At 38.4% G+C, this 14,754-nt stretch overlaps 1 protein-coding gene across 3 annotated transcripts in view; it reads left to right on the forward strand.

The window, feature by feature from the left end:
* ALS2 (ALS2, alsin Rho guanine nucleotide exchange factor) overlaps nucleotides 1-14,754 on the forward strand; it is a 41,176-nt gene that overhangs the window by 12,708 nt on the left and 13,714 nt on the right. For all 3 annotated transcript variants that reach the window (XM_026853239.1, XM_026853242.1, XM_026853240.1), the window contains 12 exons: nucleotides 1,132-1,303; nucleotides 1,677-1,857; nucleotides 3,633-3,698; nucleotides 6,200-6,362; nucleotides 7,142-7,273; nucleotides 7,513-7,641; nucleotides 8,018-8,088; nucleotides 8,560-8,626; nucleotides 8,911-9,113; nucleotides 9,256-9,321; nucleotides 11,075-11,173; nucleotides 11,751-11,915. In XM_026853239.1, coding sequence (XP_026709040.1) covers nucleotides 1,132-1,303; nucleotides 1,677-1,857; nucleotides 3,633-3,698; nucleotides 6,200-6,362; nucleotides 7,142-7,273; nucleotides 7,513-7,641; nucleotides 8,018-8,088; nucleotides 8,560-8,626; nucleotides 8,911-9,113; nucleotides 9,256-9,321; nucleotides 11,075-11,173; nucleotides 11,751-11,915 — 1,514 coding nt within the window. The remainder of the gene's footprint in view (nucleotides 1-1,131; nucleotides 1,304-1,676; nucleotides 1,858-3,632; nucleotides 3,699-6,199; nucleotides 6,363-7,141; nucleotides 7,274-7,512; nucleotides 7,642-8,017; nucleotides 8,089-8,559; nucleotides 8,627-8,910; nucleotides 9,114-9,255; nucleotides 9,322-11,074; nucleotides 11,174-11,750; nucleotides 11,916-14,754) is intronic.

Raw genomic sequence — 14,754 nt, forward strand, 5'->3', positions numbered from 1 at the left:
TTGCCCCTATGCAATTTTCCTCATCAAGCTGAATCTCATGTCTGCCTTGAAGTTGACATGAGGTAGGGGAGGGTGTACTCTGACTGCATGTCCTTTTCCAAGTTGTTTGTATAATTTCAGAGAAACCTGAGTTTAAGGTAACAAAAAGAAGGTGGCAAGGGTAGAGAGCAGCTCTTTGTCTTGGCTATTCTGGGTCTTGGTGCTTCTTCCATTGACTGAGCAGAATTACAGTTGGAGAGGGTCTTTGAGAAGGGATAGGGATTTAGACACTGGGTCCATGTGCATTTGCGTGCATGCATGTACACACATGTATGTGTGCAGACACACACCTGTGTTCCTTCTGTAAGATTGTTGCTAGCCATTCCCTTCTCTTGTAGGGTGACTTGTAGGCTTGATCATGTCAGACTTGGCCTGTGGGTTGCTTGTTGAACAATTCTAGCTCAGTGTTTCTAAGGAATCCTCTAACAACAAAGGAAATAAAAGTAGAGCTCAAACTTGCATTACTATATGATATTGCATGTGAACCAGAACTAGTGAGGAGCTGCAGTGTGTCAGTGGCACTTGTGCTGACCTTTGAGAAGAATTTTGCTTCCAACTACTGTGGAAACCGAGTACCACTTGTGGTGTTAGTGTAGTTATTAGTATTAGTCTAGCTGACATTTCAGGGACAGAAAGGACTAGTTCAGAGCAAGCACAGTCATAATATTAAAGCCTTATTATTCTCCCCTGCTAATTAATAGGATAAAGAGCAGATGTAATTATACTATTTAATATCAACATCAGTGATACAGCATGAAGTGTATTGCAGTTCTAAAAGTGACTGAACTTAAGGTCACTGTCTCTTAAACATGGCATGCATGCATGAGTCACCATAAAACATGGTCTATTTATTATCTTTAGGCCTTGTCAATACCAGGAAAATGAACAGTATTGACTATAAATATTTCTTCTACTTTTATCATTCATGTATTAAGCCAGTATTGAATGGATTGTTTGTCACTGTAGGTAATAATGCTTATTATAACTTAGTGCTCCTTAAGATATGCTTTATTCTGCATTGCCCTATTTTAAGTTGGAGTGTAAAAAGAAAAATATTAAAGCTGCTCTTTTTTTCTTTCTTTCATCTTTCAGATAGGGTATATAAGCAATGTGATAGCTGGTGGTGACAACTGTTTGGTCTTAGTAGACAAAAACGTAATGGGATATATTGCCAGTTTGCATGAGTTGGCTTCTACTGAAAGAAGGTTTTATTTCAAACTGAGTGAGATCAAATCTCAGGTTCTTAGACCTCTTTTAGGTTTAGGTAAGAACTTTAATATTTTCTTTGATATTATTTCTCCTGTGTTCCACAACAAATTTCTTTATGCAAAATTGAAAAGTAATTATATATTTTTAAGACAAAGCTAAGGTCTTACTCTTCTTCCCCTGTTTGGATGTACTGGTGAAATACAGCTGCATTTTGACATTTGCATTATGTTACTAGTATTTGCACTTCCCTGACTGTTTCACCTGAAATAACTTAATTAGTATTTAGTTTAATATTGTTGAATTCCCAATTCTGTACAATGTGGCCATGAGGTGATAAAACTTCTAAGCAGCACCTTGTGGTAATTCTCTTTATTAATGGGTGCTGCTCTGTCATAAGGTAAGCTAAATTGCTTTCTGGTCTGTTACAGATAACTTGGGCAATGCAAATGCAATCCAGTTGTTGCAGGAAATGGCAAGCAGGTTCAGCAAGCTGTGCTATCTCATTGGTCAACATGGAGCTTCTTTAAGTAGCTTTCTTCATGGAGTAAAAGAAGCCAGAAGCTTGGCCATCCTGAAGCATTCCAGTCTCTTTTTGGATAGTTATACTGAGCAAGTATCCAATTTCCTCTCATCTTGAGTCTCTGAAGGCTTAATCTACTGACCACAATGAGACCTGAGTTAGGGGAAAGTAGATCATTAAAGAAATCTACATAAGTAACTGTTGTGCAAATGGTATTCTTGCTATTTAAAATGTATGGAGAGTTTTACACAAACTAGTTCATTTTGTAATGAGCTGTGTTTCAAAGTCTTTGCCAGTGGAGCACACTGGACAGCTTCAGTTTTGCTAATTTAAAACTCGGTACAAACTCTTCTTTGGTTTCTGTGTATATACCTGTAAATGTGACATGTTTGTTACTTAATAGTAAGAAACCTGTAATATAATGTAATAGAGGTTATACTATAATAGTTAGGCTACTAAGTAAAGCTACCTTTGGGGGTTTATGGTGGTTACAAAATGCCTTTTCAGTAGTCATTAGCTAAAAATTGTTTCCCAGAAGGACGACTTTTGTCCTGACATCTGCTAAATAGCTAGCATTGCACTTGTAACCCGAAAGCAAGAGCTGCTTTAGTGCTCAGAATTAAGTCTGAATTATCCTGTTTATGATGTTTGAGCTGAATGCTTTTGGGAGAGGAAGCCTATGCAGTCACGCTGTTTGCTGTCTTTGTCCAGCAATTACAAAAGTTATTGAAGAGAACTTCATCCAAATGCAGCAGAAGTCTCATCATACTTAATACCTATAGGCTTTTGTGAAAAATACTGGCTTGGGGGGTGGGGGGGGAGAAGAGTCTAAAAATGTCCTCTCTGAATATAGTCTTGGTTACCAGACATCTCTCAAGGGAATAAAATTTCAGGATCATTAACCTCAGTTGTTACGCAGTAGCATTTTGAATGTGCAGCTTGTTGTACTTTTTTTCTAACATAAACACAACAGTTACTACTTCTACTGGGTCAGTGATAAACTTGTGCCATATCACCCTAAAAGAAGCTTTCTTCTCTGTTTATCAACTTGGTTGTTTATAACTGTAAATATGTATTTTTGCCCTTTCTTAGTGTTTTGACTTCAGTTTCTTGTAACCTGGATTTCCAGAATTGGTCCTCATTACTGAAATTACAAGGGTTTCTTAATTTCTTCTTCCTCCCTGTCAAAGACTGAAATGCCTAATTTCTGTTCTTGTTGTTAATTGCCTGTTTTCTGCTCTCCCCCTTTGCTTTCTATTGTCTTACACATTTTTCTGTGTATGGCATCAGAACCTGTGCATGCTCATCGGCATAGTGCCTTGAGCATCTTCCAAGGATCCATCAGGCAACATATTATTATCTGTTAATTAGGCTAAGCTGAGGCCTCTTTCCTCAGAGAAAAGTGGTTTTTAAAATTCTTTTCTTTTTTGGTAGGGGAGAAGTGAAAGGTAGAATGTTGAATAGCAGGAAAAGATAATTCCCATCTTGAAATTTCCATCTTGAATATAATTAGAAGGTAGCAGTATTTTACTGTTGAAACAGATGGTCTGTTCTGTACATGCCCAAATTTGAGAGAAACAAAAAAAAATATTAAAGTTCATTTGCAAAGTAAGCCCTCTGCATTGTGTTAATGGCAGCAGCAATGTGGAATAGTAATGCATGTTGTATTCTCCATGTTGAAAGTGAATACTGAGTGTTCCAGTAAGATTGAGTGTTTCACTGTTTAATATTTTCAAGCAATTAGATTACTTGTATAGTAAAACATATTACAGATCTCATTGGTAACTGTTGGAAATTATAACAGTTGCTATTTCTGGGGATGTTCTTGTTTTGTAACTGAAGCTCTTTTTTTTCCTTATCTTAGGTATTGTACTTCAGTAACTAACTTCCTCGTAATGGGAGGATTTATGCTTCTTGCAAAGCCAGCAATGTAAGCAAATCTTTACTGTTTTCTGGAGTTCTTGGTCAACTATCAAAGAACAGTAGTTTAAAGAATTGTGTATGTGTGTAGTAATGAGCATCCAGAGAGTTGGTGTCAGTTTGTGTGCTAATTCCTTTTCTGTCAAATGAAGAAAAAGATACTTCCTCTCAATTTAGGTTAAATGCTGCTGAATGAATTCAGTTGCTTTATCTTGAAAGTGGAGAAAGAAGGAAAAAGGCATAAATTATTGTAAATTCCTTGAAAGAAGCTTAAATAGATTTTAGGTAATGATTTCTCTGAAAGCTTAGTCTTGAGGTTAAATTTTCATCATCTATTCATTTTTAATATTTTATTCTTTCAAATGTTGCTGTCAAGAAAATACAGAACAACAGTAAGAGTAGATAATGTGAATTCACTTTCACTGGGGTCCTTTAAGTTTATGGAAGCCCTTTAAAATGATGCAAAAATAACAACATTTCTGCACATTATCTCCTCTGTCTCTTAAGGTTGCTTTACTCTGTTTCATGCGTAGATGTTCTTAAATGTGAAGAAGGAATTGTACCTTAAGGTCTGAGACAGTATATTTGAAGTTTATAGATCATAAAGCGCTTTTTTCCGTTAAATTGTATTTTTGTCCAGGAAATAAAGTAATGACACTGTGCATCTTTCACTAGTGCTATGAAGGAGTTACTGCAGTGAGGGTATTTAACTCATGTGAGGAGCTGCCGGCTTTCCTTCCTTCCTAAATTCTATAATCTGGGAGTAATTCTGTTACAGCTGTTATGGAACACTTTGAATGCAGTGTAAATGATGAGATTGGAAGTTCTTTGAAACACCACGGTACTTAATGCAAGGAATCTTCTGCACCTGAGGAACAGTGCCGAAGACTAAATACAAAATTCCACTGTGGAGAGACACTGAAAATCCTTCTGCATTGGTCAAGATTTTTAGGGTGATTTACAGAAATCTTAGTTCAAGTATAAGCTTATTTATAATTAGTACTGAAAAATTCTGGATGCTGAAATTGTACTGAATTCATCACATCAGTTGTCACTGTCAGGTGTCACAGCTTCTCCAGCTGCAACCAGGGTCTCATGTGAATAACACTTTTTCAGGTTCTGAAACTTAAGGGAGGAGATGTCTTAGAAGTTTTGTCCTGTTACTTGCAAAGGGAAGTCAAGAATATTTTTGCTGATAATGATGACTTCCCTCTCCCCTGCTCCCTAAGGGATACTGTCTTAAATCAGTGGTTAACGATGTCAGCCTGTCTCTTATGGGTATTCTGCAATATGAATGCATTAGAAGTAGTCCCAACTTGCAAAAAGTGCTAGCTTCCATAGAAGTCTCCATTTTTGGCAGGCCTTTGAGCGTATCCTCTGAAAGAGATGAGCTATGCTCAGCGTTATGAATCTGTTATTATTTGACACTTCTCTGCAGAGAGACCTTCTTGTGAGGATCTCAAAGCACTTTAAAAATGGAAGCCTTCAAGATGGTTAAATGTAAAATTAAGAAATATGGTCTTCTCTCTAAAGAAGACTTTATTCTTAGGGCTTGTTGAACAAGAGTGTTCTGAAATACCATTAGCAGACCTAGACAAGGTGTGCTATTTTGGTGTGTGAAATGGCATCTTGCTGATCATGTAGAACTCTTAGGGACCCTGCTGTGCAATTCTCTGATCTGTTTTGCTGTCTCTGGGGCCTGCTTTCTCAGCTTCACCTGATTGTTGCAGCTTGTGGTTTAAATGCTTCCCAGCTGGATGTGTCTTAATGTGGATGTGTCATATGTGCTAGCACATGTGTGCACACAGATATGGTGAAGGAGAGGGAAAAGTAGGTTTGTTTTCCTTTTAATGAAGAAATCCTGGGTTTGTGTGCTAATGCATTGTCTTCAGAATCATTTCCCTCTTCTTCTCTGAACTAGATTAGTTCTCCCTCTTGGAAATCAGACTGAGGATTGAACAGATTTCCTGCCTTTCTTTGAGGTAGGATGTAACTTTTCTAGTTAGGGGAAAAACTGGTCAGTTGCCTTGAACAGCAGGGGTGGGGAAGACGTTGTTTGGATATATTTTTAGGGAAGTGCACTGGAGCAAAGTTAAGATTCTTTCAGGTCGTCTGGTATGAATCAAGTGTTAGCAACTTACTAAACAGTAATGGGGAAGTCATTTCACTTGTTGACTCTTTTACTAATCAAGTCTTAAAGGGGAAAAAAGCAATTAGTTACTCTCCAAGTGGGGCAACTTAACTTTCTTCAACCAATTTAATGACTGAACATGTGAGAGTAGAAGTCCTGTGTTGCAGCTGTTAGAACTACATGTCTGTATTACTGTACTTCCTTAAACTAAATTGGGAATAGATTAATAAGCAGCATGCATTTGTCTTTGTAATTTTTATTGGTTTATGATAATCGAAAAAGGGGCATTCTGTGCTTATTTTTACAAAACATCACTGATGTCTTGCTGTCTTTTTTTTTCTTCTCTCCTCCCTCTGTTCCCCAATGGTCCTATCATTTAGAGACTTCTTGAGTAAACACCAGGAGCTGTTACAGAAACTGTCTGAGAAGAATGAGGAAAACCTCCAGCTAGTGGAAGTTCTGAATGCTCTGTTTTTCATGCCATTTGGACGACTCCATAATTATGCTAGAACTTTGCTGAAGCTTGCAACATGTTTTGAAGTGGTAAGCTGGCTTTGTTACCTATGTCTGAATAAACATGCACGTGAAACTTATGGCTCGGAAGTAACTGTATGAAGTAAATCACAAGTCATTAGAAATAGTTTAGTCCTCAGAGAAGCTACCTCAGACTTGTATTTGCTCCAGGGTAATCATGCACACTTATTTGTGGAATCTTATACTGTATCTGCACAGGCCACGCGACAGGTAGTAACTTGTTACCCTGACAGAACTTGTTTATGTGCCTGTGTGCTTAATTGCAAATATATTATTCTGATGTTTGCCTGTTGCTTTTCGTTACCATCTGGCATCATTAGTGATGCTTGGCTGTAACTCTACTAAAAATACTACATATATATTAGGCAGACTTTTACCACCCATTTAGATATATATAGTTGCATTCTTTTGAAATAAAAGATGACTAAACAGGAACAATAGCTACTTGTACCTTTATCCCAATATAGTAATTTAAAGTATTATTCCTGCAGTTAGTAGCACTACTTCTGCTACAGCTTAAGATGCAAGAAGGCAGATCATGTAATTGTATATTGATTGTTCTCCTCTTAACATTCATAGAACTTTTGTGATTTTTAACTCCCAACACACCAACAGAACATGTGACCAAGAAATTAACTTATTATTCACTGTTCTGTTATTAACTAGACCAACTGCCGTGCATTTGGTGCTGATTTAATAAAATGAACAGTTGCATTGCAGCTTGGTTACTGTTGGTACCAAGTGCTCAGAAACATGCTCAGGTCTCTCTTACCTTATGTGCACTATAGGCATCTCCAGAATACCAGAAGCTACAGGATTCTAGTTCTTGTTATGAGAGCCTTGCTGTCCATCTTAGCAGAAAAAGGAAGGAAGCAGAATACACACTTGGCTTCTGGAAGACCTTTCCTGGGAAGATGACGGTATAATAACAGTTGTCCATCCGTTAGCAGCTTGAATCACTTGCTGTTAGTGTTATACTCTGGGTCTATTACTGATGCTACTGTCCCAGTTGCACTTGTCTTTTCTCTAATTTGTATTGCTGTAGTATTCTTAACTTTAGAAAGGTTGGACCTTTACTGTGGAGACAAATAGCACTGACCTTAAGTCACAATCAGTGAGAACTGAGCTTCTGTAATGTTGTTTTTAACCCTACCTGTAGGATTCCTTGCGGAAGCCAGAGCGCCGTTTAATATGTGAAAGCAGCAATCGGGGTTTGTCCCTACAGCATGCTGGAAGGTTCTCTGTAAACTGGTTCATCCTCTTCAACGATGCCCTGGTACATGCTCAGGTAAGCCAGCTTGTATCCAGGAACAAAACCATTTCTCTGCTTCAAACAATATGACTACTTCTTCATATAGTGAAGATAATTTTTTGCATTGTTCACTGTAATGTTGCTTGAACACTTAAAAGTGATTTTTTTTTAAAAAAATGTTTACAGATAAATTTGAAATTATGTACTTTTTCTAATATTTGATTTCTGTTACCCTGTGCCTGGTGTGGTTTCTGTTGGCTGTTTCTCTGAGCAAGGTGCATATAAGGAGGCTGTAATGCTCAGTTTTCCCTAGTTCTTGAAGAAAGGATAAAAATTGTTCAGAAAAAGCATGGGGCAGGGGTAGTGGATCAGTACCTGGTGAAGTTTCCTTTCTCCTTGTCCTTGCCTACAGTTCTCAACGCACCATATTTTTCCCTTGTCCACACTGTGGGTAGAAGCTCTTTCAGAAGAAGCTGGTAATGTGTGAGTATTCTTGCTTGTGATGCTGAAATAGTCAGATATCTTGGGAGGGAGGATGAGTATTTTATAACCAATTACTGTACGCTAGGAGTGGAATAAACTGGATGCAATCATGTCTACCCCTCTTGTTTCAGAAAACTTACTGTATTTCTAGGTCTTAAAAAAATTTGTATAATCTTTTGTAGATTATACCATAATATTGTTATACATAGATACATAAAAGATTTGTATAATATTATATTATACATAATCTGTATGTATAATGTATATTTTTTGTTTGTATAAACATCAGAAAGAATAAGGTAGTCAAGATGGAAGCAAGTCATTGTTCCTGCTGCTTCTTTTCACTGCTAACTTAATATTGAAGTGAATGCTAGCTGGAGGGGAAGAGGGAAGATAAGAGTATTCATACTCTAAGAAACCTTGCCTTTTTCAGCATGAAATTTCACTAGATTAAAATATTTCCCCATGTAGGAATGGACTGAAGATTACAACACCAGAAGAACAGCTTGTTCTTGTTTCTTCAACACCCCAGGAAAAGGTAGGCATATCTGCAAATTTTGCATGGGTTCAGTGCTATGTATGAGTTTCTCCTACTGTGAAACCAGATAGGGAGAAGTACTGCCTAAGCAGCCACCAAGAATGAAGTCTTCCTACAACATGGTATGCAGCTTGACTGTATGCTGTGCTTGACTGTAGCATTGCTTCAGTTTACAGCACTGTACTGAGGAGTGCAAAAGAGATTATTGCAGTTGCCACGAAGGTGAGATTCAGTGCCAAAACAGATGTTAAATAAATTTTGTGATGAAACACTTTCTGTTTCAGACCAAATGGCTGAGGGCAATAAGCCAAGCAGTGGATCAGGCTCTTAAAGGGACTTCTGACTTGATGCTGTATGGAGCAGGTGGGAACATGCCAAGACAGGAGCCTCCTATTTCTCGCAGTGCCAAATACACCTTCTATAAGGACCCTCGGTTTAAGGATGCTATTTATGATGGGAGATGGCTTTCAGGAAAACCCCATGGCAGGTAAAAACATTTGAATATAACAGTTGAAAACAAAAAGAGGTGGTTGCTGTATCAACAAGCAGACTCACTCACAGAAGTTATTTGGGAAGTGCAAAGTGAACTGGTTGTCTTATACATATGTATGGCTTTGTATTTTTTCCAGAGGGATCCTAAAGTGGGCAGATGGAAGAATGTACTCTGGGACTTTCCGGACTGGGCTGGAGGATGGGTAAGACCCTTTCAGTACTTGTTGAGCCAGAGGGCAAGAAATACCTTTTGTTGTAGGAGATAATAAGAAAAACCTTTTAATTAAAGGTTTTGCAGTGAATCTTACTGACTTGGGGTTATGTACATTAACAAGGTATATGTATATGTTGATATACAGATGATCTCTCTTTTATCCAGAGGTATGCTGGTGGTCTTCATAACAGACTGCAACTGCATGATTAAAAACTTTCTCTTTAATAAAAACTGAATCTAACTGGGGTAATCAGCTGTAACACGGAGGAGGAAAATAGTAAAACAGCCGAGGAGAAAACATGGTTGGGAGCTAAGCAGGGGAAGCCAATTGAAAAGCCTGTAGTCAACTTTCTGCTGTATAGGTAACAATTAATTTCAGTGTTGCACGGTTCTTTCAAAAGTTATGGTATTTTTATCCTTCTAGAAAATACAGCATCTTTCATACAATGTAGTATGTTTTCCTTGCTCTATTTCTGATAGAGCAAGGGTTTAATAATTCAGGAAGGAGATGACAAAATCTTGAATTAAGACTTCAGGGTTTGGGTGATGAAAACAAAATTTATGAGGGTATGTGATCCTGATGATTAAGATAACTAGTACAGAGGATTTTGAAAACAGGATGAATGGAAGTTCTAGATATTATCAAATTACCTGGTGAAACAAGTAAGACCCCTTGAAAAGAACTTACTACACAGCTTTGAATTAATGTGGATTTCATTGCTAAGAATCTACTTAGGGTACTATTGAGGCAAGAGGTTAACTTCCTTCCAAAGGCATTTTTATATGGATCGTGTGAGCAAACATGTGTGTACTGGGCAGGATAAAAATATATGAAGAGTCCTATTGGCTTTCAGATGTATTTTCAAAGTATTGAGTTGGAGGAGAAAATGTGGTCTGGCTGCAGACAGCTTTTTAAAATGCACCTTAGCTTTTGTATACCAAAACTATAAGTCAAACTATAAAGCCAGATTAGATTGTTGGTCATTTGCAACTAATAGTAAACGTAACTAACCTTGCTGATTTTAGGTTTATTGGAGAGGGAAATATTGCAAACAAATCCCATTCGGAAATAAATGGATTAATATTTAGCTGTAGTTGCTAGGATTATCAAATGCATATATTTGTATTTTGGCATGCCTGCTATTGTCCCAACACTTAACAATAATGTATCGTTGGGGTAGACATGCTCTTGGGAGAACCTTCATAACTGGGTTTTAATCTTCTCAGAAGATTAAAATAAAAAAAAAAATGTGCATCAGGCATACTGAAACTGTGAACGATTCTGTGCCACTGAGTGTAATTGGAAGTTAGCATATTTTCTTAAAACCTATAGAGGTAGCAACGTATGTTCTTATCTTTGCCTAGATTAAAGGTGTGCTTGAATTATCAAGACCTGAAGAAGACGACAAAGGCAGAAGCAGTCTTAGGATGTGAGAAGAGTTACGGCCTTTAGAAAGCTGAGAAAAATGCTGCATTGTACTAGAGGGGAATACTTATGACATGCCACAATCGGAACAGGGGCAAAGTGATATGAACTAAATTGACCTAGTGATGCTCGAATTCCTGCTTTCTCTTTAGAAAAAAAAATTCTAAAAAATCTGTAACTGCTGTAGCTGAAGAGATGCACTAGAAATTATATAGAGCATTCTGATTTTAGAAGGGCCTGAGACATATCTGCTCCTGTTTTTAATGAAATATGTTAGCATCATAGGTGCTTGTGTTCCATTTCTATGCATTGACAGGTATGGTGAATACAGAGTGCCAAACAAAGCATTGAATAAGGATGACCATTATGTGGGGTACTGGAAAGAAGGCAAAATGTGTGGGCATGGAGTCTACAGGTAATGTGTAGCACCTGTGGTGCTGTCATTGCAGAATGGGAGAGCGCAGGGCACACTGCTTACCAAGCCTCTGCATGTAGCTTGCTTGTTACACTTCAGACTTGTGATTATAGTGAGCTTGGCTTATTTTCTGCTTTGCTTTTGGTAGATTACTCACAGTACTTACTTATACAGTATTCTGATAAATCTATTTTAATGTTGCTACCATATTTCAATAAGACAGGACTCTGCTGAGAGATAAATATAACCTATAATGGCCTAGTCTGGGGAGAGGGCAGCTTTAAAACAGCAAAGCACTAAAAGGCTTGTATTAAAGGCTCACTTCTATCCCAAATATAGTTTTACTGTAGTTCCTGGTTGGTGTGGCTATAGTGTAATTCCTAGAAGGGGAAAAAAAAGGTTGATCTGTTCTGGGGCAAAATCAAAACAAAGTGAAAAACACTCAAAACTACACACACACCACCTCACTTCCCCACCCCTGAAAAATACCCTTAAAAATCAACCAAAAAACCTGCAATAAATCCCACAACACAAAGGTAGATTATGGTAATCTTTCTTATTCTCCTTTTCATTATAGCTATGCTACTGGGGAGGTGTATGAAGGCTGTTTTCAGGATAACATGCGTCATGGGCATGGTCTGCTACGCAGTGGGAAACTGACCTCTTCCTCTCCCAGTATGTTCATTGGACAGTGGACAATGGATAAGAAGAGTGGTTATGGAGTTTTTGATGATATCACAAGGTAATGCTTAAATTCCACAAATTCTTAAAGCACTGGTATGACTCGCTGGTAAGGGTCATGGATGAAAATATTATCACTAATGATTTAGCAGCAAATGAAAGATTATTAATGACTAGTGGCACTTAATCATTAGCCAATTTAAGGATTTACAAAGTAATTCAATAAAATGTTATGAATAGAACAGCGACTTAACTACAGATTCAAAAAGGACAAGATTCACACGAAGTTACTATAAGGTATCCTAAATCAATACAGGTACATGCACATTCACAAACACAAGACATATGAACACAGACAAAAGCATTTGGATTCAGTGAAATAAGTATGTTCCCACACTGGTGAAGACAACTGTGTATGTTCAAACACATCAGTAGGTAGAGAGAGTGGGTGAAAGAGAAGCTAGCTCAAAGTTAAAGTTTTCCTCTTGTTGGGTTTAGAGTAAATACAGTGCATCAGCATTCCTCAGTGGGTGATAACTGAGGCTTGAGAGGGTTGAATTCACCCTGGCCTCCTCTTGGTTCTAATGGTGAAGAGTACTTGAGGAGTTGATACCTGAGAGGTGTCCCAGCTCAGGGTTGATGCTGGCCACAGGCCTGCTGCGATCCAGGAGACCTCAAAGGGTCTCACTTGGGGTTGCTGTTTTATAGGGTCCGAGACAATTGACTTTTGTCAGGTGCTTTTTTGCTCCGGCTTTTTCATTCAGCTTGAACAATGTGATATTCTGGTGTCTTCTACCAGTTGCACAGGCCAAGAACTTGATGGATGTGCAATTCTGTTACTGTTCTCCCTCAACTATGCCCCAGGTACGGGTGTACCAGGCTGTCAGGAGGTGATGGACTGTTACAACTGTTCCCAAGCACTAGGGAGAGCAGGAGCCAGGCACGTCAGGGGGGTGCCTTATCGCTCTGATTCACTCCTTTGTAGTCCTTGTGCCTTAGATTGGGGCGTGGTGGGGGTGGTGTTGGAATCACACCAAGCAAGGAGCAGCCCAGCAAGGGGTGAGGGGGAGGAATTGCCCCAGCACACACTGGTACAATTGCCAAAAGAAGAGGAAAGGATTCGATCTGTTAGTAGCAGTAGTAGTGAATGTCGGTGTTGTTTTTTTTTAATTCCCCTTTTTTCTTTCCTTCTTTATACTAGGCTTTCTGGGTTGATGTTCCAAAGAATTGAGTCTAGAGACTGCTTTGTGGTGCTGCTTCTGGATTAAATGTGGGTTTTTTTTCTTTGGTTTTTTCTGCCTTACTTTCTAGCATACTCCTACCTAAAAACTAGCACTGAATGTGGTATCTTACTGAGGTATCTTGTGTGAGTACTGAAAGTTCTATGAATGTCATGTGAGGGGTAATTAATCTCTGGCCTATAAGACTGGGTTGTTCAGTGCCTGGATATACAGGACTAGGTACACTTCAGCTTGCGCTCAGTTTTTCTGTTGACTTATTCTGTCAGTGCAGCGGAGGGAAGATGCTTGCTCAGGGCAGATTAGTGAAATAATGGTCTTAGAAGCAGAATTGCACTAAATATGTGTGCTAAATGAATATTGTCTGAGTACAGATCATTATAGTCTCTTCTCAGTCACCAATTTAATGCTGTTTTTTCCTGAAAAGAGAACTTTTGTGAGAACCCAAGGAAATTGGTTTTGATTTAACTGAACTGAAAGCCCATTTAAAAAGCAGAATTGTAAAAAGTTTGGAGGTGAATGGGGTGTGTGGGAGTGTGTATGTGGAGATTTTTTCAAAACAGCTACTGTAGCTTCTCTGGGTATTTCTGATGTCAGTTTTGCATCTAGTCTTGCTCAGTGGTGGTGTGTGTTCTTAGACTCTAGTGTCAAGATGTCTCAACGTAATTTTAGTCATTTATTTACCTGGAAAAAACTAAAGAGATGGCAGCTTTCCTCATCCTCTGATCTCCAGAATTTGTAAATGCAGTGGCAGTTCATGGTGGGGGAGGAGCGTGGTATTGGCTTTCTATTCCAGAGTTACTCAAATATGAGTTGCCCTCATGGCAGTTTTCTTTCTGTTCTCAGGGAAAGATACGTGCATATGTTTGTGGCCTGAGTATTCATCACTTCTTATTCTTCAGCCCAGAGAAATAAGGAATAGCTCCAGATACTTGCTGTCATTATTGCAAACCAGTCATTTGATTAAGGGGGACTTCTACTCTGTGATGCTTCCATTCTGGTAACTGAGAATGCTGCATCTGTCTCTTCAAGAAGCTTTCACCCAGCAGAGACTCCTGTAGCTAGTATGATGAATCAGACCAGAATCCTGCTAGGTTATGAGTCCAGTCAGCTGGAAGATACCCCTGAATTTAAATTAATGACTGGGTTTACTCTTTTTACTATGATCATATTCTTTTCCTGGGTACTAGAAGGAAAATCAATCACTAGTTGCCCTCTAAAAGCAAACAAAAAAGTACTTGGCAAGTTTATTTTTTGTTACTTGTATGGTGAAAACATCATGTTGTTTTTCAGAACAACTGGAAAATAGATTGTTTCAAAATATGTGGGGTTTGCACTTGGTTTCAAACACTCTAGCCTGACCTCTGTGGACTTATACTTGAAAAAAAATATTTTAAATAGCCTGAATGAGGCTGATGTTTACTTATGAGCAATCTTTTAATAGTCTAATTTATTTATGGTATCATCTTTGTTAAGCTATTATCTTACAATTTTTGCACTCCAGTATTTTTAAAATATGTTGTGGTGCTGCAATTCTATCTCCTCACTCTACTTGCTGTGCAGCTCAGTGCTTGGTGTGATTCCAACTCTCTCCTGGGTCACACCAACCTGGGGAGGTAAAGCATACTAATGGTCAGGAACCAGGTGAGTCTGGCTCCTGCT

The sequence above is a fragment of the Athene cunicularia genome (assembly GCF_003259725.1).
Source record: "Athene cunicularia isolate RWA chromosome 7 unlocalized genomic scaffold, athCun1 chr7_part2, whole genome shotgun sequence".
In the NCBI taxonomy this organism is placed as follows: Eukaryota; Metazoa; Chordata; class Aves; order Strigiformes; family Strigidae; genus Athene; species Athene cunicularia.